The sequence below is a fragment of the Diabrotica virgifera genome, chromosome 6 (assembly GCF_917563875.1).
Source record: "Diabrotica virgifera virgifera chromosome 6, PGI_DIABVI_V3a".
NCBI lineage: Eukaryota > Metazoa > Arthropoda > Insecta > Coleoptera > Chrysomelidae > Diabrotica > Diabrotica virgifera.
The window spans coordinates 197,365,501-197,391,048 of record NC_065448.1 but is presented as its reverse complement, the minus strand read 5'-3'; the positions used below and the strand labels follow the sequence as shown (position 1 = coordinate 197,391,048).

Genomic DNA, 25,548 nt, shown 5'->3' with positions numbered 1-25,548 from the left:
GATACAAGCAGAAATAAGTAATGAAATAAACACACAAATTCAAATATTGACGACAAACATTACCGAAGATCTAACACCAACATTGAATACGATTACACGTGCTGTAACAGACATCATGAAAAGCAACTTGGGGTACAAACCAAAGAACAAGAAGCAAAAATGGATGACAGAAGAAATACTATTACTAATGGATGAACGACGACGACACAAGAATGACCCAGATGGCAGCAATATTATAAAAACATTAACAGGCAAATAAAAGCAAAGATAAGAATAGCAAAAAAATGAATGGCTTAAGCAACAATGTATCAATCTAGAACATTTACAACGACAGCACGACGATCGGAATTTACATAAAAAGCTTAAGGAGACTGCTGGAATATACAGAAAACGAAGACCAACTATTACAGTTAATCAGGATAACCAGGTAGTGCTAGGTGAAAAAGAGAAAATTCATATATGGGAAAACTATATCCAGGAGCTCTTTCATGACGAAAGACCCATAAGTGAAGTTTATACAGACGACCAGCTGACTGGCCCTTCAATCACTAAAGAGGAAATAGAAAAGGCAATATTATATTCAAAAAACAATAAGGTATCTGGACCTGATGAAATCCCTTCAGAAATACTCAAACTACTAGATGAAAGGGGAATTTCAGCACTACATAAAATATTTAATTTTATTTATGAAACTGGTTGCTATCCTCAGCAGTGGTTGCTCTCTACATTTATTCCCCTACCCAAAAAAGTCAATGCAAAAAGATGTGAGGATCACAGACTCATTAGACTAATGAGTCACACTTTAAAAATATTCTTAAAAATACTACATCAAAGATTATACAAAAAATGTGAATGGGACATCAGTGATTCTCAGTTTGGGTTTAGGCAAGGTTTGGGAACAAGAGAAGCAATAGTAGCAACACAGGTGTTGGTCCAAAATTGTTACGATCAGAAGAAGGACGTATTCCTGTGCTTTTTAGACTACGAGAAAGCGTTTGATCGTGTCCAACATCACAAGTTAATGCAGATCCTCAAGAAGCTTGATATAGACCAAAAAGACATAAGATGCATTGAAAACTTGTACTGGTATCAGGCAGCACAATTAAAAATAGACAATTCTATATCCAAATCCATACATATAAGAAGGGGTGTTCGGCAGGGATGTGTGCTTTCCCCTCTTTTATTTAACATTTATTCGGAAGCCATATTTCAAGAGTCTTTGGAAGATGCAGAGATGGGAATCAAAGTGAATGGAGTATTGATCAACAACATACGATATGCTGATGATGCTGTCTTAATTGGCGACAACATAGCAGATCTTCAACAACTTGTCACTATAATCGGAGAATACAGTAAGCGAATGGGATTAGAGATTAATACCAAAAAGACCAAATTCATGATCATCTCCAGAAACTTAAATGCATTTGAAAACTCCACCATAACACTGAATAATAAGTCCATTGAGAGAGTGAGCAAATTCAAACACCTAGGAACGTGGCTTTTTGAAGACTGGGCATCGGACAGGGAAGTAAAATGTTGCATTGAGCAAGCTCGACAAGCTTTCGTAAAATTCAGGAAGGTACTGACCTGCTCAGAGTTCGACCTTACACTGAGACTGGTTTACTAAATGCTACGTGTGGTCTGGGCTGCTATATGGCATAGAGGGCTGGACACTCAAAACGAGGGATATAAACAGATTAGAAGCCTTCGAAATGTGGCTTTATCGCCGTATCCTAAAGATACCATGGACGGCGAAAGTCACAAATGTTGATGTCCTTAAAAAAATCAACCAAGAACGTCAGCTTTTCGAAAACATCAAGAAAAGAAAAACGGCGTATTTGGGTCACATAATGCGAAACGAAAAATACCAGTTCCTTCAACTTATAATTCAGGGTAAAATTGAAGGCAAGAGAGGAATAGGACGCAAGAAAATGTCCTGGCTCCGAAACATAAGGCAATGGACAGGGATTAACGACATACAATCTCTGATACACATTGCAAGAAACAGAGAGTTAATGGAAAATGTGATCGCCAACATCCATTAGTGGATTTGCATTTGAAGAAGAAGAAGAACTCGACTTTTAAACCGCCGCGGCAGAGCGCCGCCGCACTGTATGGTTGGTATAATCTCGATATTATACTTAACCGCAACACTAAAATTTTTTGTTTGTGCCGTCAGGCTCCACGTGCAGAATCTCAATGTTAATGTGAATTATATTTAACTCACTGAGCGACTGGGCCAAACAAGGCGCGAGTTAAATACAACTCCCGTAGCGTTCAATGTGTTAATTAACACATGGGCAATAATTAATTGAATAAAAAATAAATAAATTATTAAAAAAAACTATGTTAATAATAAATTATAAAATTTTAATAAATGTCAAGTATTTGTTGAGAATTTTTTGCATAAGTACATATAGTATATTAAGTGCGACAGAGACGCACTTAGGGCCGGTACTTTCTGCAACTTTCTGTCCCGATTAAACCCCAGTTAGCAGAATAGTCGGAGAGATAGAAGCGGATTTTGCTCGTGATAAGTAATATGAACAAACTATATGGGGATAAAATGTTAAATGAGTTGTGTACATGATTTTCCCCTACGGGCGGAAACCAGAGTGGGGGACGAGGGTAGTTATAAGGGGTCAAAGACTCGGTTTTTATTATTTTTTTTTGTGACGCTCATGATCAAGATAGTGAACCAAAATTTGGAAAGAAGTAGATCATAACGTAACTAAGCAAAATCTCCAGGTGCGAAACGCTGCGTGGGGGACAAAGGGGTGGCGGGCAGGGGTAAATATAAAAATTATAAGAGGATTTTTGTGACGCTCATGATCGAGATAGTGCACCAAAATTTGGGAATAGAATAAATACAAATAAATATAAATAGGAATTTGGGACATATAAAGTTGTTGTCTATTTTTCAATTTATATGGGAACAAAGAGATATACTATTTTTTTTTCAGAATTTAGCTATGTCACTTTGATAGATTTTATTGATACTCACGATTGTGTTTCCCAGGAGTATATGCATGACATGCACAATTGTGTGACTGACACATTTGTGAGTATTGGGACTGTATGACTATTCCCCCTAGAAAACAAAACAAATAAATTACAACATTTTACAACCTTTATTAGTAATATTAAGTACACATATTGTCATTTATTACAAATGTTAATAACTAATATATTTTTAACACATTATTTGTTGTGAAAGTTAAAAAAACAATTTTGATTTTTGCTCATACAAAGATAAACTTTATATTTGCTGCATGAAACTCTTGACCTACTCTTACAGGATTCCAATCTGCAACATAAAGGATTTTTTAGATCTTCCAAGACAGGCCGCAGTGATTAATATCTTTTGATTTGTATTTGTTACTTCGGCAGTCGCGACGGTATTCCATCCAACTGTTAAGAATAGCTAAATCAAATAGATGTAGGAATACCTTCAATGTCCATTTGCGAGTTTTGAAGAAAGTTCTATAACACTCCATCATCTGATCACAGATATCAACTCCACCCATCTTTTCGTTGTAAATTTTAATTACGTTTGGACATGGAACCTCTACACGACTAGCACTAGCTTTATCCCATCGTTTGACTAAATGTGTGGGTTCTTGGCCAAAAGCCGTAGATGCCATTAAAACGGATTTATTATCTTTCCATAGTGATACATCTTCTGATCACTGCTAACAACCTGCTCAGAATCTGATTATCTGTTTTAAATGTAAATCCTTTAAAACGATTGTTCATAATAGTTCCTGTGCCATGTATTTGTAGCTCAGATAATTTGAGCAACAAAGGTATCGTCGAAAAATATCTGTCGAAGAATACAAAGCTATTAACCGGTAACGTTTCCACTAGCCTAAGGATGACTGACGGTCCGAGTCCCAGTTCTTTATTTCTTAAATTGGTACTTGTTCCTTGATATGTTTCAAAATCTAGGACAGTACCATCACTTTTTTATAAAACAAAATTTTTTAAACCCACAGGTCTTGGTTTATTTTTTACATATTGCCGAAAAGCACATCGACCAAGAAACGGAAGCATCTGTTCGTCTATTGAGAATGCAGCTTCAGATTCTCTCTTTAATTCCCGACATCGACTTCTGACTAAATCGATCATTGGCTGAACTCTCCACAGACGATTATTTTTTTTAATTTCTTCTGTTACCGTGCATACATCCACAATATGAAGATTGACTCTCAAGAGTTACAACCTATCTCTTGGAATTGCATCCGCAATTACAGGAAGTTTAAAGCGACTGCTCCAATATAAATGAATTCGAGGGAATTTTAAACAACCCATCACTGCATGGATCCCAAAAAAATTTTTTATTTCTTCAGCAGTTACTTTGGGTTTAAGTTCCCTTCCGTGTAAATAAAATTGTGCAGTACGTTTTGCACACAGTTGAAAAACTGAGTTTCCTAAATACTTTTCAAAGTAACACCATGGTGTTAAAACTTCAGTGGGATCTGGAAGTATTGTTTCGGGTATATTTTCATTTTTAAATGGATTAGTTCTACCCCAATTTAGCATTGATGGTTTTTGGAGATTTTGTACAGTACTGGGAACTGCGGAATCATTTTCGTCTCCACTTTAATCAGATTTATCACTTTCTTCAATCTCATCATCTTGTACAGACAAATTCTCCTCTTCAGACGGTACCCAATAGTTATCATCATCTCCGAGTTCAATTTCCAAATCGGAATCAATTTCATCCAGCCGTTCGTAGATTTCATCTGGATGAGCAGCCAGTCTCGCCATCTCAACTTTTCTAGTTGTTCCTGAAAAAGAAACCCTTGTTACCAGTTTTGTTCACTGAATCATTATTTATTTTTTTTGCATTGTTACACCATTTACTCCCGGCCCACATAAACGTGAAACACTTCAAAACTTACATTGACACCGCTCACTCCTAGCCCTCACAAACGTGTTGTTCTTCAAAACACGTTTGTGGATTTGTAACCTCAAATTAGTATTGAATGATTTTGTCTAAATAGGTAAACATACACAATTTGTGACGACTATCCACCAAAATAAATATTTTAAAATAAATAAAAATATGTGTACTTACGTCTAGAAGCCATATTAACACACTTGAAAAAAAGTCGTTACCATTCACTGAACGGTAACGTTTCATACGTTTCATAACGATTCATACGGATCTAATGTAAATTTTCGGTAATCTACCGCTACAATATGATAGACACGTGCACCCACTATCGTGTCGTAGAGGAGCAACAGGGCTTTTCATTCACAGTCATTTGTTTCGAGCTTCTGTCATATGTTGTATAATCCGTGTATATTAATATTATACACAGATTATACAACATATGACAGAAGCTCGAAACAAATGACAATCGATGAAAAGCCCTACTGGTGCAAAATGATATTTGAAACCTAATGTCACTTATAAACAAGACGCTCACAATCGTGAGTGTATGGAGCGTAAGGGGGTCAAAGTCGTTATCAATGATCGAGATAATGCGCCAAAATTTGGGAATAAGTAGATCATGACGTAACTAAACAAAATCTCCAGGGGCGGAACGCTGCGTAAGGGAGAAAGGGATGGCGGGCAGGGGTGAATATAAAAATTATAAGGCGTTTTTTGTGATGCTCATGATCGAAACAGTGCACCAAAATTTGGGAATAAGACAAAGGGTGGGACAAATAAATAAAAACCGCGACTTTGACCCCTTATAACTACCCTCATCCCCCACTCTGGTTTCCGCCCCTGGATATTTTGCTTAGTTACGTCATGATCTACTTCTTCTTCTTCTTCTTCTTTTATATAGGCAGTATACTGCCTGTTTTTCTTCAACGCTGCCTTTCATTCTGCCCCTAAGTTGTCATTCCATCTTTTCCTTGGGCGTCCTATACTTCTCCTGCCTAACGGTGACTTGTCCCTGGCTATTCTTACTATCCTTGATTCAGACATCTACTTATTCCCAAATTTTGGTGCCCTATCTAGATCACGAATGTCACAAAACAACCCTTATGATTTTTATATTCACCCCTGCTCGCCACCCCTTTGGCCCCATGGAGCTGTCCGCCCCTGGAAATTTTGATTAATTATGTCATGACCTACTTATTCCCAAATTTTGGTGCACTATCTTGATCATGAGCGTCACAAAAAAATAATAAAAACTGTGACTTTGACTCCTTATAACTACCCTGGCCCCCACTCTTCCCCATTACCGGCCCATAATATACTAGACGCAGACGCAACTTGAAATTGGATGTTTAAACTTCAATTTGGGCACTCATGGCATCCTCAAAAATAATAAATTACATATGAGTTTAGAAGCCTCGAAAATTAGTATTTTCGCCTTTTTCATATTTTAAATCTCCTATACTTCTATAACTCGAAAACTATCAACTTTTGAGAAAAATAACATAAGAACTTTTTGGATAAAATGATCCAAAAAATCCAAAAAAAAATATTTTCCGGAGCAAAAAAGGTGATCTTTTGAATTTGCTTAAAAAAATTGTTTCTACCTAAAAATTTCGCACGGTACCCTTCTGATTTGTTTAAAGGGGACATATATTTGAAGTTTAACAGGAATCTGCAAAGATGCCGAATGGTGGTGGGATCACGATCGGTAGAATCAAATGTAGTTTGGGTCGTGATCCCACCACAGAAATTTTTTCGTACGGAAACGGCCTCACAATGTGGACTAATAATTTTACACAGAACACGAATCGATTAGTTATATTCGTTGTCACTTGTCATATTTATGCGATTTTTGATTTTGATAAAATGTCAGGTGGTAAATTGAATTTTATGTTCTGTATTCTGTATTGAAATTGAAAATTCAATCAAATCAAATTCAATTTTAAGATTATCTTAAAGTTTGATTGGTTATTACTTATTACTTAACATGTATAGTATGATAAGGTTACGTAAACAAATTATTGACTTTATAAATGTTTTGCAGGATATACTGTGAGACAGTTCCTACTTGGAAGTGTGAGGAGATTAAATACAAATACATCCAAAATACTCAATAAAATGCCTGAAACGGCTGCAAGAGTTTTATCCATTCAAAGTCATGTTGTTTCTGGATATGTTGGGAATAAAAGTGCTGTATTCCCAATGCAGGTAGGTACACCTAAAATATTTCTTAAATGTATTTACAAACTTAGCACATGTTTGAAAAAATATTTACTTAGGTACATTCCTTTTGAATTTAATGCCAAATAAATTATTTTACAGATTTGATTTTAAAACATATACACGTGCAATAATATTAAATCCCTATTTAAATGCTTATTATTAATTGTCATTTGCAGTAATTAAAATAGCAAACAAGAAATTATGACTACTATTGTGTCTTTGATGTCACCTTCTATGCTATTTTTTTAAAGAAATTTTCAGTAATTACAGGGAATATAGACCCTGAAAGTATATATTCCTTGGTAATTGTAAGAGGTTCTCTAGTCTTATTCCTTTCAAGTACAGTAGAACCTTGATTATCTGTCAGGGCACCGGACCGAGGGTATGACGGATAATCGAAAAGACGGTTAACAGAACATTAAAAAAAGTTAAAAATTGATACATAATACAACTCTCAAATTTTATTTGTATGTTTTTTTGATAATATAAGACGCATTTGTGTTCGTGTTATTAATTGTTTAATTTGGTTTAAAATATACTGAAATCTTTGTTTGTTTTACTGATACTTCACATTTTGCAAGGGCTGCATTTCTTAATCTGCGTAAGATCATGCAATCTACTTTATCGGGTTCTTCTTGCCAAGAATACCACTCGATGGATGGTTGTATGTACGATGCAGCTTCTTTTGGCAAATCTTTGTCAGTTGCAAAAGCATCATCAACATCGTCACCATCAAATTCCAAGTTTGTGTCAGCTTCTAAACCTGTTTCGTCAGCCTCTGTTTTGCCATTTCAACGATTTCATCATATGTCAGCAATTGATAGCCGTTTGCGTCCTCATCACAAATTAACCATTCGTTTATGTCATCTTTAGGCAAAGAAAACAAAACAGCTGATTCAGCCATAACTTGATTTGTTACTGCACTGTACATTTCAGCGAATTGCGTTTGGCTTATCGCAATGCTCAAAAAAAGGGAATTGATGACTCAATTTTTTGTTTATGTACTTAATACAACTTATGTACGGACCCTGACAGTTAACAGATGTGACAGTTAATGGAGAGAAGGATAATCGAGGTTCCACTGTAGCTTTTGTATGGCTTCAGGTTATGATTTTTGTCCAGACATGTTAGCTGTCTTTAACTTGATCACCTATGAATTTTTACAAAAATCAACTAGTCCATTACTTTTTGTTTAAAAATTGTTTTTAAATTTATTTTTTTATGTAATGTTTTTTTTTTTTTATTTAGTTAATGCCTCGACAACTAATGGCCATTGGCATGGTAGGTACGGTAATTTTGAACAGTTAGGTACCTAGTGTCATATGTAGTGTATGTGTTGAGTAAGTGTCTTGTTACTTTGCAAAGTCGACGTCATTGTCTTTGCAAAGAGACGCTAATTGTATCCGAACATCTGCGGTCCCTCCGGTGAGTACCGATCCCACAAGGACAGAAACTATATTCATTTATTAATTTATAATAAATGAAAAATTTCTGACCCTGGTGAGATTCGAACCCACAACCTTTCTGGATTTTTTCGATCCAAAGGCAGGCGCTCTTACCACTGAGCCACGGAGGGGGTCATGTAATGTTAATGTTATACGTTAACTATAAAATATTTAATAATAAACATCAATAAAACATTTGCAAATATTACATATTTATATATCGATGGCTAAAAGGACAAATATTGTATGTCCAAAATTGATGTTTTCAGTAAACTCAATTTAAAAGTTTGAGTTATCCATGACAAACTGTACATACTTTAAAAGTAACAAAATTACAGTTAAGTTCGTGTTACACCTTTCTTTTATATCTTATTTAGTTCTATTTCTGTTAGGGTTAAATGTTAATTACATTTAACAAGCTAAAAGTAACCCCTGTATGGACATACAATAAATGTGAAGTAAAACATGGACATACAATATATTATTTCCATACTGCAATTGTGAAACTATCATAAAATCAGGTTTAAAATAGTATTAGTAGTAGAAGTAATACATACGTAGACTTGTGCAACACATACCATAGGTTGACGACCTCCAATAATGTGGACAAAATATTGTATCTTTGGACATACAATAAAAGAGTCGTTTGGTTTTAATTTTGTGAACAGCATTTTGTGTGACAAATATTGTATTATTGGACATACAACATTTGTGCTCTAAGTTTATGATACTGTTAGTGGACATGTATTTAATGCTTCTTTAGTAACTAGCAAACCGTTCTAAGAGGATATACAATTTTTGAGCACAATAAAGATTTCATCTCAACTGGTATAGACCAGGGGCTATCTCATTTTAAACAAAAATGGACATACAATATTTGTTCTCTTAGCCATCGATATACAGTAAAACATCCGCTAACCGAAATAATTGGGGGGAGGCCGTTTCAGATAAAAAGAATTTTGGTTAAAAGTATCATTGTTTTTTTATATTCTTCCTGTATCAAATTACACAGTATTCTTGACCAAAGATGGTATTAAAAAATACTATGAATGAAGTGATTTTGTAAGGTTATGGACAATAAACTAAAGAAGAAGAATATGCCTAAATATAACCATAAAGTTCAACTATGTGACGTCACGGGTCGTTTGAACTATTTTAAATCACAGAAGAGTTTAAATATGTACTTCTAAGTTATTATGAGTTTTTAAAGCGTGAAATTTTGGAAATCTCATTTTTAAACAAAACTGAATATTATTATGTATATAATAAAAAAAATGTGCAAGTTCCCTATTTAATGTAAAATCCTGTTCCTTTTCTATGAACTTCAGTTACAAACAGAATATCACTTCTAAAAGCTTACTTAATAGCGCAATGTTTTTTTCTAATTTTTCACCTACTGTCGGAAAAATGAAGGAATACCCATGAACGATCACATCAATAACTTATTTTGTATTTATTGATGTGATCGTTCATGGGTATTCTTTCATTTTTCCGACTGTATGTTATTTAAAGCGTGTAGAAGCCAAGGGATGCAAGTGCATTTTTAGTAGTTTGAAAAAATCTAGTTTAAAGTTTACCACCTTTCCAAAATTCTACCGCTTGTTTTTCAAAATAGTGGGTCATTGGCTGGTCTTGTTAACTTCAAAAACTTTTATGTAATAGTACAATTATATCAGATTTAAAAACACTTAGCATATAATAAGATAGTTTAGAATAAAAAACAGCACTTATACCCACTCTCGTCCAACTAAATACTTGTACCGTACTCTGTACTTGTATCTTTATTCTTCTAAATACAATTTGATCAATAAAACAAATAATTTCTGTAATAAAATTAAAAATTAGCATAAAAATGCAAAAAGTAGGTAAAAACACTAGAAGTAAACTTAACTATAATAGTTATAGACTATTAATATTATAGAGTGCCTTGATATGTGATTTGTTAGTTGTCCTTCCCGTTGTTGGTAAGACAAATTTCTGTAGAAGTTAAGCCACTGCATGCTTCATATTCCCGGTGCAGTATCTTTATGTTGAATCTGCCGAAGTGTATCTAGATTAACAAAATCCTGGTCTTTCATCCTAACAACCATAAATTTTGAACTGGTCTTCATCTCTACCCAGTGCTCTGGTACAAACATTTCTCTTTTTGTTTTTCTTTCTTTTTCCAAGTACACTTGGATCGTGTCAACTCGCATTAACTAAAATATGATGCAATGATTCATGACATTCTTAAAATCCTATATGACGTCAAAATTAATGACGCACTGAAAGAAGGTTTGGTATAAACTTTAACACATTGTACCACTAATCTAACAAGTATTAACGAATTGGCTACCAAACGATATAACTCACACTTGTTTGGAGGTCAAGGGATATAAGCGTACTTATATCCAATGGCTGCCAAATGATAAACAATTTATTTTCAGGAGTTAAGTGAAATACCCATAGATATCTTATATCCAATGGCTGCCAAATGATAAACAATTTATTTTCAGGAGTTAAGTGAAATACCCACAGATATCACTTTTGATTTTAAATTAACTTGTGTCCTTTGGCCACAACATTAAAATGGGTATTAACTATCTATTACTGTACTTGTCTCCAACTTGAACAAAATTGCACTTATACCCCTTGGCTTATAGACGCCTCATTTAGTCTTTAATTTATGTAGTTTTCTAACATTTATTTTAATCTATTCACACTAACACTAAAACACCACTGATTAATTTATAATTTTTATTGATTACTTGACAATACAATATTTTAAACTGCCAAAAATCTAAATCATTCTGTATGTATATATTACTTATATGAACTGTTATCTGGAGTTTCCTTGAAAGTTCTCAACAGTTTGTCTACTTGTTAGACACGTCAGAGAACCATTACCTGGGTATATCGAACCACATGGAATGCATGACCAGACAGGTTCAGCAATGTCAGTGAACACCTGCGTTTACTTGTATGTTCTAGAAGGTTGGAGATCATTGAATGCTGCATAATAATGTTTGAGAGGCAGGCAGCTAGTATAACAAAACAACAAAGCAGTTGTAACAACTCATTTAAAATGTGTGTGAAAATTATATATTTGGCAACAGCTCGTTTACAAAGCTGCAACAAAACTTTATATTTGATTAGTGAATTTGATTATTTTAAGAAAATATAACTAAACAGTTAAATTAAAAAATTAGTTGGATTATTATATCTAAAACTGTCTTTAAATATGTTAAAGACGTAAGAAGATGTAATATGAAAAGAAGAAGATGACTGATGAACCAAAATTCAATAGTGATGTTCCTTACATAAAGAGGAACATAATACTTATACATATACCACATTTCTTTTCCTATAACAAAAAAGAGCAAAAAAGGAGTTTGCGTTTCTTTTTGTTCAATTTTCTTTTTTAAAAACAAAGTAGCTTCATGCAGTCAGCTTGTTTTCAAACTTCAAGTACCTTAATTTTCTAGAAATTGACTTTCTAATTGACTATTTCTATAATTGTCAGAATTAGATCACAATAACTATTCCAGGTCTTTAGATCTCAAGCGCTCCATGTTTTCCTAAAGTTTTGCTATTTTCTCTACACAATACAGTTCTATTATAATAAAAAATAACAAAATAAAATTGTATAATACGAAAATAATACACTGCGGATTTCATAAACTTGTTTTCCAATTTGAGTGATTTTTTTAGTATGTTATAGCCTTATTTTTTAACAATATCGCTGTAAGAATATTGTTGCTAAACAGGTAAATTTTTATTGTATACTGGGTAGACCAATCAAACAGTGTTTTTTCCTCAAAGTTCGGAACAGCCTGTCGAATATTGAATATTGAATAATAAAAAAGTTAAGTACTTTAACAGCTAGTTCTTCATCAGTACAGGCTGTTTCTAATAATAATAATAATATTTATTTCGAAAATTGTACATACATATATACATAGACACATACATATACACAGAGCGAAATATTCGTCAACATAAAAAAACTAAATTAAAATTACAGAAATCCTGTTTTACTCTATGTTTTGAATTTTTTTTGTGTCACTTTTGGGTGATTATTTTTTACAGTACTGCAAAATTCCCCCCACTTAGAAAATCCTTGTGACGGTTAAAATCGAAACGACTTATTCCTACACCACTAGGCCAAAAAGATGGATCATATAAAATATAAAATAAAAAAAAAATATAAAAAAAATGTCAAAATGATTTATTTCAAAAGTCACTTCTAAATATTTAAATTGTAAAAATTATAGTGAAAATGGATAAAACACCTTCAAAATATCATGAAAATTCTTATAGAAAACGAAGTCCTGCCAGAAGAATCCCATCCGAAGTTTTCGCAATCCTTTGTTGAATTGTATTAGAGATTTTTGTAGGTCCGATAAACAAAATTTAACGTTAACTGAATTAGTGAAAAGAGGAGCCCAAATTTAAAGACAGATGAGCGAACAAGAATGAACAAGACTGTATTCGATCCTTTTTTGTAAATTTTAAGATAAATTCATGTTGTTTTATAATCTAAATTTAACCCTCACGCACAAGTTGTAGTCCATGTGACTAACAACTTCAGTGAGAAACTGAGTTTATTTATTATGTACTAGGTTGCTACAAATAAACTCTTATTATTATTATTATTATTATTATATATTATCTTTTTTCTTGAGAGATGCTGTTACGACAAACGCTTTTAATCGATTTTCATCCGATGGTAATTCCTTCACTTGTACTATTTCGTTTTCAAACTCCACGTTATTTTTAATATACTTTTTAATCACCTCTTCAGTTGCGGCCCTTTTTACTCTATTTATGTAGAGCCATACTTTACGCTCCCCTCCTGAGAACTCCAATTCTTTATCATTGAAACTATTCCCCGTACCTATGTTTTTTCTTTGTCGTTTTCTTCTAACCACTGTTTGAAATTCTTCTCTAGTGTCTTCACGTTCTTCTGCGGATGTATCTTCGCTAACATTTTCCTTTTGTTCGCTATTTACCTTTTTTTGAGGTTCCTTCTTACCTTGTTCATGTTCCATTGGTAAAACGTTTGGTTTTCTTATATTTGATTGTACACTTCTTGGAGGCACTTGTCTGATAAAAGTTGGTACACTGCTGATAGGTGTAGTAGCCACTTCCGCGAAAGTTTGTTTACATTTGAGATATAAAATATAGTGAGATATGAGCATTTTATTGCTCCAATCTCGTAATCCTATCTAACAATAATTCGTTATTTAGGGCTAAAATTTTATTTTTATCCTTTACTTCATCGACCAGTTCCCTTAAATACTTGTTTTCAACTGCTAACACTAATTGTTTATCGTTTTTGTCGTCCGGTTTTTTCACCACTTGACAACATGTTATTTTAGTTTCATCCAAAAACTTGATTTCTGGACACCTTTTTGCGCAACTTTGGTGATAAATCGATAAACAATTTATACACACACATACTGAGCACTTTTTTGTATTACATTTCATATTGACACTATTATTATTATTTTTATCACCATCTTCCGACACACAATCATCGTCGGCCGCTATGTTTTTACACTCTAAATAAGTGCGACAAACTTTAAGGGGTAATTCTGCATGAAAAATTAATGACCGTATCCGCGATATCCGATATCCTTCATATCCGCAAATGCTTCGTTTCCGAGATACGGGATGTTGAATTTTTTCTTACAAACTGACGATTTATTTATTGCTCTAAAACCGATTGAGATATGCAAATACAATTTGGTAGGTTTTAAGAGGTAGTTATTGCGCATTTTTTGACATACAATTAAGAATTTTATATTCACCATTGGCGTGCATACGGGTAACATGAGCCCGTATATTACCCGTATGCGCGCCAATGGTGAATATAAAATTCTTAATTGTAATAAAAGACGCGTAAAAGCAACCTGTTAAAACCTACTAAATTTTATTTGCATATCTCAAACGGCTTTAGAGCAATAAATAAATCGTCAGTTTGTAAGAAAAAATTCATCATCCCGTATCTCGAAAACGAAGCATTTGCGGAAATGTTTATAAAGCAAACGGTCATTAATTTTTCATGCAGAATTACCCCTTAAACTGTGTCGCACTTATTTAGAAACACCCTGTACTGATGAAGAACATGGCTAGTTCTTAAAGTCCCTAAGTTTTTATTATCCAACGTAAGCGAATGAATAAAAAAACAGAATGTTAAGAAAACTTGAGGCTACAGTTGGGTTTTAATTTCAGTATTTTATAAACGCTAGAATATTCCACAAGGTGTTGCGAACTTTGAGAAAAAAACACAGTTTGGTTGATCCACCCGGTATACAATGAAAATTTACATATTTAGCAACAATATTATTACAGTAATATTGTTAAAGAATAAGGCTATAACAACATATAAAAGAAATCACTTAAATCGGACAACAGGTTTAGAAAATCCGAGACATCAAAAATGACCAATTTTATGGACCGCGCGTTTTCTCTGACGCGCAGGGTAGTATGTACCAACACTAACCGTTAAAATTACGATTTACTGGCTATTACACGCAAATAAGTATATGATTCACGTCTACAAAATATACAAGTAAATTTTATGGTTAATTATTATCGGATTTGTAAATTTTATGGATGGTTAATTAGGAATGTAGGCCATACTATACATAATTTGCAACTTTTTAAAATTATGTATCCAACAATATTAATACTTTTCAACCTAAAATACACTGTGAAATATAACATTATTTACATACATAATAAGATAAAGCAGATTATAATAAAATTTGGATGAGTTTTTTTAAAATTATGTATATGTAATACAATATTCTAAGAATTAACCACAATTACGAAATTGGAAAAGGTACAGGTTTTTTTAGTGATTTGGAAGTCAAGGACAGTATTTCCAGTTTTGCAATTGTGGTCCCCTACCGGAATAAGTTTAAAAACTAAAATTTTACATAAAAAGCGCATCATAGCCATAAATAGTTGTATATGTTACCGGCCAAACCCGATTTCAGAACAAACTAGTTTGTCCTAAACGCGATAGGATAAACTAGTTTAGCCTAGGCCAAACTAGTTTATCCTGATATTAATACGAATACAGCAGGACCCACTAATAGTACGGCCTAGTATAATAGTCTAAGAGCTAGAGCCGAAAAATCATCGTCATAAGTAATATGGAGTTTGGCATGTGAAATGTGTCTATTGTATATTGATACTTATGACCCCTTTCAGGCTAACACCTCAGTGGATACAGGAAGTAGCAATAAGGGATGAAAGGGGAAAGTTATTGTAGTCTTTAAATGTTTTCACCTCCTATTTTGTTAAACCTCCATCGATTTGCATGAAAATTGGTGACTAGTTAGAACATACATCAGGAAATAAAAATGATTTGGTGCCAAGTTGCACTTTGACCCTGGGGGTGGATACCACCCCTTCTCGGGGGTGAAAACAATTTTATTAAAAATAACCCCATAAATCGATAGAGGGACAAATTATAAGTTCTTCTTCTTCTTAAGGTGCCGTGTCTGTATTCAGACGTTAGCCGTCATCATGTTTACAATTTCTTGAAATCTCTCTCTATCGGCTGCTGCGCGAAATAATTCTTCACTGTGCAGCCACACCATTGTCTAATATAACTGAGAGTCATGGACCTAAAGAACAGTCGTCAACTGAAGTATTTCTGTCAGCAATGTTTGGAGGGCATGGCAGCTGTACCTAAATTATACAAAATCGTCAGCGAGTTACGCCTAGAGGTGAAACATCTTCAGGAAAGTATTGAAGCCAAAAACACTTCTATACCACAATTAACTACTACACCGTCAATTTCGAATGATGAATCTATAATTAATGAAATTCAAGAGCGTAATGCTAGAGCTAGGAACATTATGATCTTTAATTTGCCAGAATCCCCAAATGACACTACAACTGTGCGTTCAATCATAAGTGAAGCCTCCAGTGATGAAATAAGTATTGTTAAGATAACCAGAGTTGGCAAGAAAAATAAAAATGGACATCGTTCTGTAAAGGTGGAGCTCTCAAGACCCCAGGATGTATTTGATGTGTTAAAAAATAAATATAATGTAAGCCGTGATAGACATATTTTCATAAGTGCTGACCTCACGCGTCTTCAACAAAACATCTTAAATAAGTTAAAAACTGAATTGGCAGAAAGGAAATCTAAAGGTGAGAAAGATCTAGTTATAAGGTATATTAATGGTGAGCCTAAAATAACCAAATATAATCAGCAAAAAAACTCGAAATGATCATTCCACAAGTTTCCAATACACTGAAAATCTACTGTCATAATGTAGGAGGTTTAAGGACAAAATTATCTGATTTCTCTGCAGCAGTTAATTGTTCTTGCTTTGATATATTTGTCATTATTGAAAGTTGGTTGAACGATGATTTCCTAGATAAGGAACTTTATTTGGTTAATTATCAGATATTCAGATGTGATAGATCTAATCTTTCAAGTACTAAAAGTAGAGGTGGAGGGATTTTGATACTTATTCATAGAAAAATAAAAGCTTTTAGAATGAGCCTCATAAACAATTCAGTGGAACAGTTATTTATATCTTGTTCTGTTTCAAATTTTAATTTTATCATTGGTGGCGTGTATATTCCTCCTAACAGTCCAAATAATTGTTATCTATCACATGTTGAAACGATTGAAGATTTGAGAATTCAGTATAATAAATGCAACTTTTATATTTTTGGTGATTTTAACTTGCCTAATATAACTTCCGATTTAAATAATATATCACCATCTCAGATGAATGAAAACATTTCTAGTGTAGCACAATGTTATGCTTTTCTTGATTTTAAACAGCATATTACTATTCCTAACTCTAATAATAAGTTTTTAGATCTACTATTTTCGAATGTGGATAGTATTCTAGTTTCATCTGCAATAGATCCTATTTTTTCTGAATCTACCCATCACAAACCATACTCCTTTGATTTACCTATATCGGGCATTACAAATAATTTACTGTGCCAAGAATTTTACTATGATTTCAGAAACGCTGATTATATTAGCTTACAGAATTATTTGGGACCTATCAATTGGCACAAGTATTTAAATTTAAATGACATAAATACTGCAGTACACAATTTCTATCATATTATGAGTATGGCATTAAATCTTTTTGTGCCCAAAAAGAAAAGTAAGGTATCAACTTTCCCAAAGTGGTTCAATGCTGAGTTGAGAAATTTAATGATCCAAAAGAAAATAGCTCACAAAAATTACAAGAATACTGGCAATCGCTGTTATTACATAGAATTTTCAAAGTTACGTAGTCAATGTAATATTTTATCTAAAGAATGTTTTGTGAATTACAAAAAAGACCTTGAAAATAATTTTAATACCGATCCCAGGTCATTTTGGAGATTTTTTAGCCGAAAAAATAATCTATATGATGTTCCTAATAATATGTATCTAGCTGATAAAAAAGCTGTGAATGGTGATCAGATAAGTGAACTTTTTGCTGTTTACTTCTCTGAAGTTTATGTTTCTTCCCTGGATGTAAGTTATCATGACACATTTAATAATTATTCATCTATAAAGTGTGATTCTTTGACAGCGGAAGTTATTTTCGATGGTTTGTCAAAACTTTCTAATAATGTAACAGCTGGACCGGATGGTCTTCCCGATTTTTTCTTGAAAAACTGTGCTTACAGTCTAACTCAACCATTGTTTGTTCTATATAACTTATCATTGAAATTAGGCATTCTTCCTGATAAATGGAAAACTAGCCATTTAATTCCAATTTTTAAATCTGGCGAAAGAGAAAATATAGAAAATTACAGAGGTATATCTAAACAATCGACCATTCCTAAACTACTTGATAAGTTGATTTATAACCATATTAGTTTTACTTGTCAACAATTAATAAATAATTATCAACATGGCTTTATGCACAAGAAATCCACAACTACAAACTTACTATCTTATGAAACATCTATTATCAGAGATCTGGAAAGAAAATGTCAGGTAGATTGTGTATACACAGACTTTTCAAAAGCCTTTGATAGGATTGACCACTACTTACTGCTACATAAACTTAAGGCATATGGTTTCAGCGATCAGCTTTTAAAGTGGTTTGATAGCTATTTAATAGGTCGCACACAAAAAGTCAAACTGGGTTCATTTATGTCAGATACAATACAAATAAAATCTGGAGTTCCACAAGGTGCTCATTGCTCGCCCCTTCTGTTCAATCTGTTTATTAACGACATAGGTGAATGTTTTAATCACTCTAAGTACTTGCTATTTGCTGATGATTTGAAGATTTACAGATCTATCAAAGATCATGAAGATTGTAGTCTCCTTCAAAACGATCTCAATAATTTAGTTGAGTGGTGTAACAAAAACAGACTCTTTTTAAACATTAATAAATGTCATTTCATTAGCTTCCACAAAGTTGCAAAAAAATATCAATCATCATATGTCATCGACAGTAAAGCGCTCTCTTATGTTAGAGCAGTAAAGGATTTAGGAGTAATATTCGATGAAAACTTAACGTTTGTGGATCACATTAACTATGTGACAGCAAAGGCTTCAAAAGTACTGGGTTATATACTTCGCAGTTGTGCTGATCTTTCCCTTAATACAATAAAGGCTGTTTACTCATCATTGGTTATATCTATATTAGAATTCTCCTCTATTGTCTGGTCACCATTTTATAATGTTCATGTTGTTTGTCTCGAGAGAGTTCAAAATAAGTTTTTAAGATTTGCAGCATACAGATTGGGATATAATGTTATTGAACTAAACCACAACTATACCATCATCCGTAGTGATCTCAATTTGCACTCCTTAAAAGACCGTAGAATTATAAATGATCTAGCTTTTATTTATAAACTATTAAATAGTGAAATCAATTGTCCTGATTTATTAAAATTAATAAACTTTAATATTCCAAACCATAATCTGAGAAATAATAACTTGTTCCATGTACCTCATCATTCAACTAACTATGGTCTTAACTCACCAATAGATAGAACTTTAAGTCGCCTGAATGATTTGGACATCGATTTATTCTCTTCTTCCAGTCGAGTATTTAAAAACCAACTAAAATCAGTTTTTCCGGTCAGCACTTATGTTTAATATTTAATATTTAATATTATATTTTCAGTGGATTTGTTAATTTTTGCCATGGATAATGCTTTTGTATTATGTAATTTGTTAATTTTTTTATTGTCTGTAGTTAGTTGATTAATGTCAGTTTATATTATATTATTATGTATTGTCACTGCATAACGTGGATTGTGTGTATGTTAAATTTAGTTTTATTGTAATGTACTTACTACAGTTTTATGCTGTCACACTTTCATTTAATTCATTTTATTTTATTTTTAGTTTTTTTACTGTTTTACTGGACTTTACCAATACTACTTTTACTTCTACTTATTGTTTATATATGTATATTTTTTTTTAAATTGGGGAGACCCGTAAATAAATAAATAAATAAATAAATAAATATTACGCAGCCATGAAAGTTTCTTTCGACCAATCCATCTTTTTCCCTCCACTTTTCCTTGTATTATAAGGCGAAGCAGATGCTATTTAGGTCCTCTAATTATATGGCCGAAGTATTCTGTTTTTCTCCTCTTTATGATGCTTATGAGCAGACGTTCTGAATTCAGCATTTGAAAACATCTTCATTGGAAGTGTGCGAAACCCACAATATCTTTAGGATTCGTCGATAGCACCACAATTCGAATGCTTCTATTTTGTTTAGCATTGTGGTTTTTAACGTCCATGTCTCACAACCATACAATAGGATAGACCACACATAACATTTCAGCACCTTCTTTCGAATATTCATCGACAGGTTTCTGTTACATAAAACTGGTTTCCAGGTCATAAAAGCCTTCCGTGATATTTCGATCCTAGTTATTATCTCTTCATTAGAGTCACAATTTACATTTAACCAGCTGCCAAGGTACTTGAAATGATTTACCCGTTCTAACTCCTCTCCATCAAGAGAAAGCTGACCTTGATCTATATTAATCTTTCCAACTGCCATCCACTTTGTCTTTGAAATGTTGATTTTAAGGCCTCTGCGATAACTTGCTTCACTGACTAGATTTAGTAGTGTCTGAAGATCTTGTAAATTTTCAGCAAGAATGGCTGTATCGTCAGCGTATCTAATATTGTTGAATACTTCTCCGCCTAGCCTTACTCCCTCTTGTCTGTCATCCAAAGCCTCCCTAAAGATTTCTTCAGAGTACAGATTAAAAAGGGTGGGTGATAAAACACAACCTTGTCGTACTCCACGTTTTATCGGAAGTTTTTCAGTACGACTGTCTCCAATTTGGATAGAGGCTACTTGATTGTAATATAAGTATTTCAGCAGTCTTATATCGTAGTGGTCAAGTCCTGCTGCCTGCAGGCAATCGAAAAGTGTATCATGTTGCACTCGGTCGAATGCCTTCTCGAAGTCGATGAAACAAACATAAACGTTCTTTCGGAATTCACAACTTTTTTGTAATAGAACGCGCATACAAAATATTGCTTCTCTAGTTCCTAGACCATTTCTAAATCCAAATTGCTTATTACCCATTCTAGTTTCGCACAAAAGGAATACTCGGTTTTGTATAATACGTAAAAGTATCTTAAATGTGTGACTCATCAAACTGATTAGTCTAAAATCGCTGTATTTGGTGGGCCTGCTTTTCTTTGGTAATGTTATAAACAGTGACTCCAACCAATCATCTGGTATTTTTCCTTCGTTGTAAATTTTGTTAAAGAAAGTAGTCAAGTAGGTAATGTTTTCCTCATCTAAAAGTTTAAGTAGCTCAACAGGGATTTGATCTGGTCCAGGTTCTTTATTGTTTTTGGCTTGTTGTATTGCTTTTATGACTTATTAGCGGTGTGCAAGTACTTAGAAGGGGAAACGAGAAACGACCGTGCGCGAGTCGCGGAGAAATATTGCAACTATCTTAAATAATTCATATTGTCAATTGAAATTGTCAAATTGACGTATATTTCATACCTTCTGTCAATGAAGCAGAAAAATTATATATTGCTCCACAATATTGATATGATATGCAATTATTATATAAAGGTAAATTTAATTAATTTTATTTTGCTTGCAGTACTGCATTTTAATAACTAATTTTATTTACTACATACAATTGTTGACGTTTTCATAACATAACCTGAATCTTATTTTTTCTTCTTATTATTTTTTTGGGCTATGGCCTTGACAATTATCTAGTAACCAGGACTAATATAATTGGCCAATATAATTAAAAGTGCGAATTTTAGTATAGAGCGTAGAAATAGGGGTCGCTTTGCCGAACTTGCACGGTCCCAATACTGGGACCTCTGTCTAATTGGTTGTCACAGGTAGTATTTGGTATCTAATTATAAGTAAAATTTGTTATATCATGTTATTAAAATAAATCAATACTTTTTGAGTTATTAAAGATCAAAGATTTGTCTGTTTAAGAGCACATGCGTGAAGTTACGGATGATAAAAAGAAAATATTAATTAATTGTATGTTACTAAAATATTATTTTTATATTATTTCGATATTATAAATTTAGCAAAAGTGTATTCGAATATGTCAAATGTACCCATTATTGGACCCCCCTAGTTTCTGGACATATTCAGTTTATAATGAAAAAAAAATTCAATTAAATATCAAAATAATATAAAAATAATATTTTACTAACATACAATTAAATAACATGTTCTTTTTATCATCCGTAACTTCACGCGTATGCTCTTAAATAGACAAATCTTTGCTCTTTAATAACTCAAAAAGTATTGATTTATTTTAATAACATATCATGTTATAAATTTTACTTAAAATGTGTCCCTCTATCGATTTGTGGGGTTATTTTTAATAAAATAGTTTTCACCCGTGGGAAGGGGTGGTATTCACCACCAGGGTAAAAGTGCAAGTGGCACCAAATCAGTTTTGTTTCTTGAGGTATGCTCTAACTAGTCACCAATTTTCATGCAAATCGATGGAGGTTTAACAAAATAGGAGGTGAAAACCTTTAATGACTGCACTAACTTTCCCCTTTCATCCCTTATTGCTACTTCCTGTATCCACTGAGGTGTCAGCCTGAAAGGGGTCATAATTGTCAATATACAATGGACACATTTCACATGCCAAACTCCATATTACTTATGACGATGATTTTTCGGCTCTAGCTCTCCGTCTATAAACATTATATGTAGTATACCTACAAAGTCAAAATAAATAGATAAACTAAATAAAATACTCTTTAATTGGAAAGTAAATCATTTTTATTCAAACGATAACGAATCATAGTTAAAATTAATAGACAATTGGTAATACAGTCATATAAAAAAAATAAGTTTTTTTATAAAAGCAATAATTATAACTTAATCATAAAAATTATTAATTATTTTTTCCATGGAGTGTTTTGGTGACACTTAGAATTGCGGAGTATAATTGCCTTTTTGCACTTGCATCTGTTTGGGCAACAGTTTTTGTTCCAGCTGCATTTGACAAAACCTTGTCCGATCCAACTGAATCTCTCGTAGCTGCAACCCTTAGCGACATTATAGAAATAATTTATCTAACTTTTTGGGGTATTAATGTCTCTAAAAGGTTTTTAATTGATTTCAGATCAGAATTCGACATTTGCCATCTAACTTTTTTAGAGGTAGTAGATATAAACTAAGGCAATGAGATATCGTTAAGATTTGCAGCTACGAGGGGTTCACTAGGATCTGGACAAGGTTATGTCAAATGTAGCTGCAATAAAAACTGTTCCACAAACAGATGCAAGAGCAAGAAGGCAATGATTATCCTCAATTCTAAGTGTCACCAAAACACTCCATCGAAACACCAATAATTGTCCATTAATTTTAAGGACGAGTCATTATCTTTTACTAAAAATGATTAATTTCCAATTACAGCGTATTTTATTCAGTTTATCTATTTATTTTGATATTGTAGGTATATTATAAAGGGCTTACTAGTTTATCCTGCAGTATCCGTATTGATATCAGGATAAACTAGTTTGTCCTAGGCCAAACTAGTTTATCATAACACGTTCAGGACAAACTAGTTTAGCCTAGGCCAAACTGGTTTGTCCTGAAATCGTGGCGGATAACATATACATTGTTTTAATGCAAAAATATATTGACAGTGTAAATACGTTTGCATAATATTCTAAACAAGGAATATTTTTATAACTTAGAAATTACTGGACACGTTTCAGTTTCAATTTATTCCGGTTATTTTTTTATATTTTTGTATCTGTGGTCTTCCCCTTAGTTTTCCTCTTTGTAAAGGGTCGTTTTCACGCTACATCTTATTGTACGTTTTGTGTCATGCAAAACGTACGACAAAACGTACGTTTTGTCAAGTGTATAGATACATATTAACGTTTTTCAAACAATGTGTTCAATCTTCGCTACAAAACAATCGCGCGACTACAAATCGCAAGTGGAGTCCGGCGCTTATGCTTTTCCCATCATATCTTCGATCTGACCTTGGATTTCATTTCGATTCATTTAATTTCTTGTTATACACTGGACAAAACGTACGTTTTGTCGTACGTTTTGCATGACACACAAAACGTACAATAAGACGTAGCGTGAAAACGACGCTTAAGGTAGATGTTGTCCATGATGTCCAATGTTTTATTGTGGCATTCCAACGTTGGTCCATTTGTGTAGGTACCAGTGTTGCCTGCGAAGCTCCATTTGAGTTTGATAACTTTTCTTGCGATATCCTCGACTATTTCTTGACCTTACCCTATTGATCTTACCTTATTGACATCCATCGCCGGATGCCAGCCTCCCTAGTTGTATCCATTCATTTGTGCTCCATATTGTTTGCACTCATTGGCATGGCATCCATTGTATTTTTTGCGTCCATGATTGTCTTCCATTCTTCCTATGTGACCTGCCCAGTTCCATTTTAACATGGCAATCTTTTGAATTACATCTGTTACTTTTGATCGTCTGTTTATTTCTTCATTGGATTTACAACCACTGAGCTTAATGTTGAGCATTATCTGTTCCATAGCTCTCTGAGTTACTTGAAGTTTTTTGTTAAAAGCCCATGTTTCAGTTCCATATGTCAAAACCGGCAATACGTATCTATTGATCGAAAGTTTTTTCCTTTAAAGTATGTGGTAAGTTTGACATACAGTGGAACCCCGATAAGTCGGCCCCCGATAACCCGGAACTCCGGCTAACCCGGACCGATTTTTATCAGACAAACATTTCAACAATAAAAATGTATTGCTGTTACAAAATCTCGTAAACCTAATTCATTCATTTGGTGACGTCAATATACGAACGAAACGATTGATGAATCCGACATTACTGAAAATATCAGGGCAATCAGGGTGCAGATGGGACCCTGTCGCGCAATTCGCAGCAAATAAAATAGTCGTATGTTTTTGGCTTCAGTTTATTTCGTTTATACATACGCATTTTCAAGGTTCACGAGGTTTTGTACCAACTCTATGTAATATAATATTTGAGAGATAATGGAACCGGATTGAACTACATATCGCCTCTTCGCATGAAAAGTATACAATCTCCAAATTTTTACGAAATTGAGTTAAGTATATAGAAAGGCTTAGTATCATCAATATTTTCTCTGGAATAGTGACAATCAATCGTAATTCAAGAAATATCCGCTAGGGAGCGCATTGGTTAGTTTTAAATTGGAAGGATTGTGCATCTCTTTCTCTCTAAAACGGTACAATCTTTAGTTGTGTTCACGAGTCGAGGACGTTCGCACGCTGTTTCGCTTAAAGAGTATACAAAACCAAAAATGTCAACTTGAAGGTAAGCTTTGTGTTTCATTAATAGTATATAATTTCGAATTTATTTAACTTTTCTCATAATATTTTCAAACATTATTCTATTTAAAATCATGTAATTTTGAAATTGTATAGTTTTCGTGAAAAAATTTACTGGGATATGATGTAATCTTTATCAGTGTAATAGTATATTTCCGTAATTGTATACTGTTTCAGATAAATTTTCAGAGCAAAAG

At 33.2% G+C, this 25,548-nt stretch overlaps 2 protein-coding genes across 2 annotated transcripts in view; one reads left to right on the top strand and one right to left on the bottom strand.

Moving 5' to 3' along the window:
- The first annotated feature begins 6,832 nt into the window (after nt 1–6,832).
- Nucleotides 6,833–25,548, top strand: part of LOC126887103 (pyridoxal kinase) — a 58,450-nt gene continuing 39,734 nt past the window's right edge. The window contains exons 1-2 of the mRNA XM_050654441.1: nt 6,833–6,889; nt 6,945–7,108. Of these exons, the coding sequence (XP_050510398.1) occupies nt 7,019–7,108 (90 nt within the window). The 5' untranslated portion in view covers nt 6,833–6,889; nt 6,945–7,018. The remainder of the gene's footprint in view (nt 6,890–6,944; nt 7,109–25,548) is intronic.
- Nucleotides 11,445–25,548, bottom strand: part of LOC126887102 (protein FAM76A) — a 116,281-nt gene continuing 102,177 nt past the window's right edge. The window contains exon 6 of the mRNA XM_050654440.1: nt 11,445–11,588. The gene's annotated coding sequence lies outside the window, so the exon portion shown is untranslated. The remainder of the gene's footprint in view (nt 11,589–25,548) is intronic.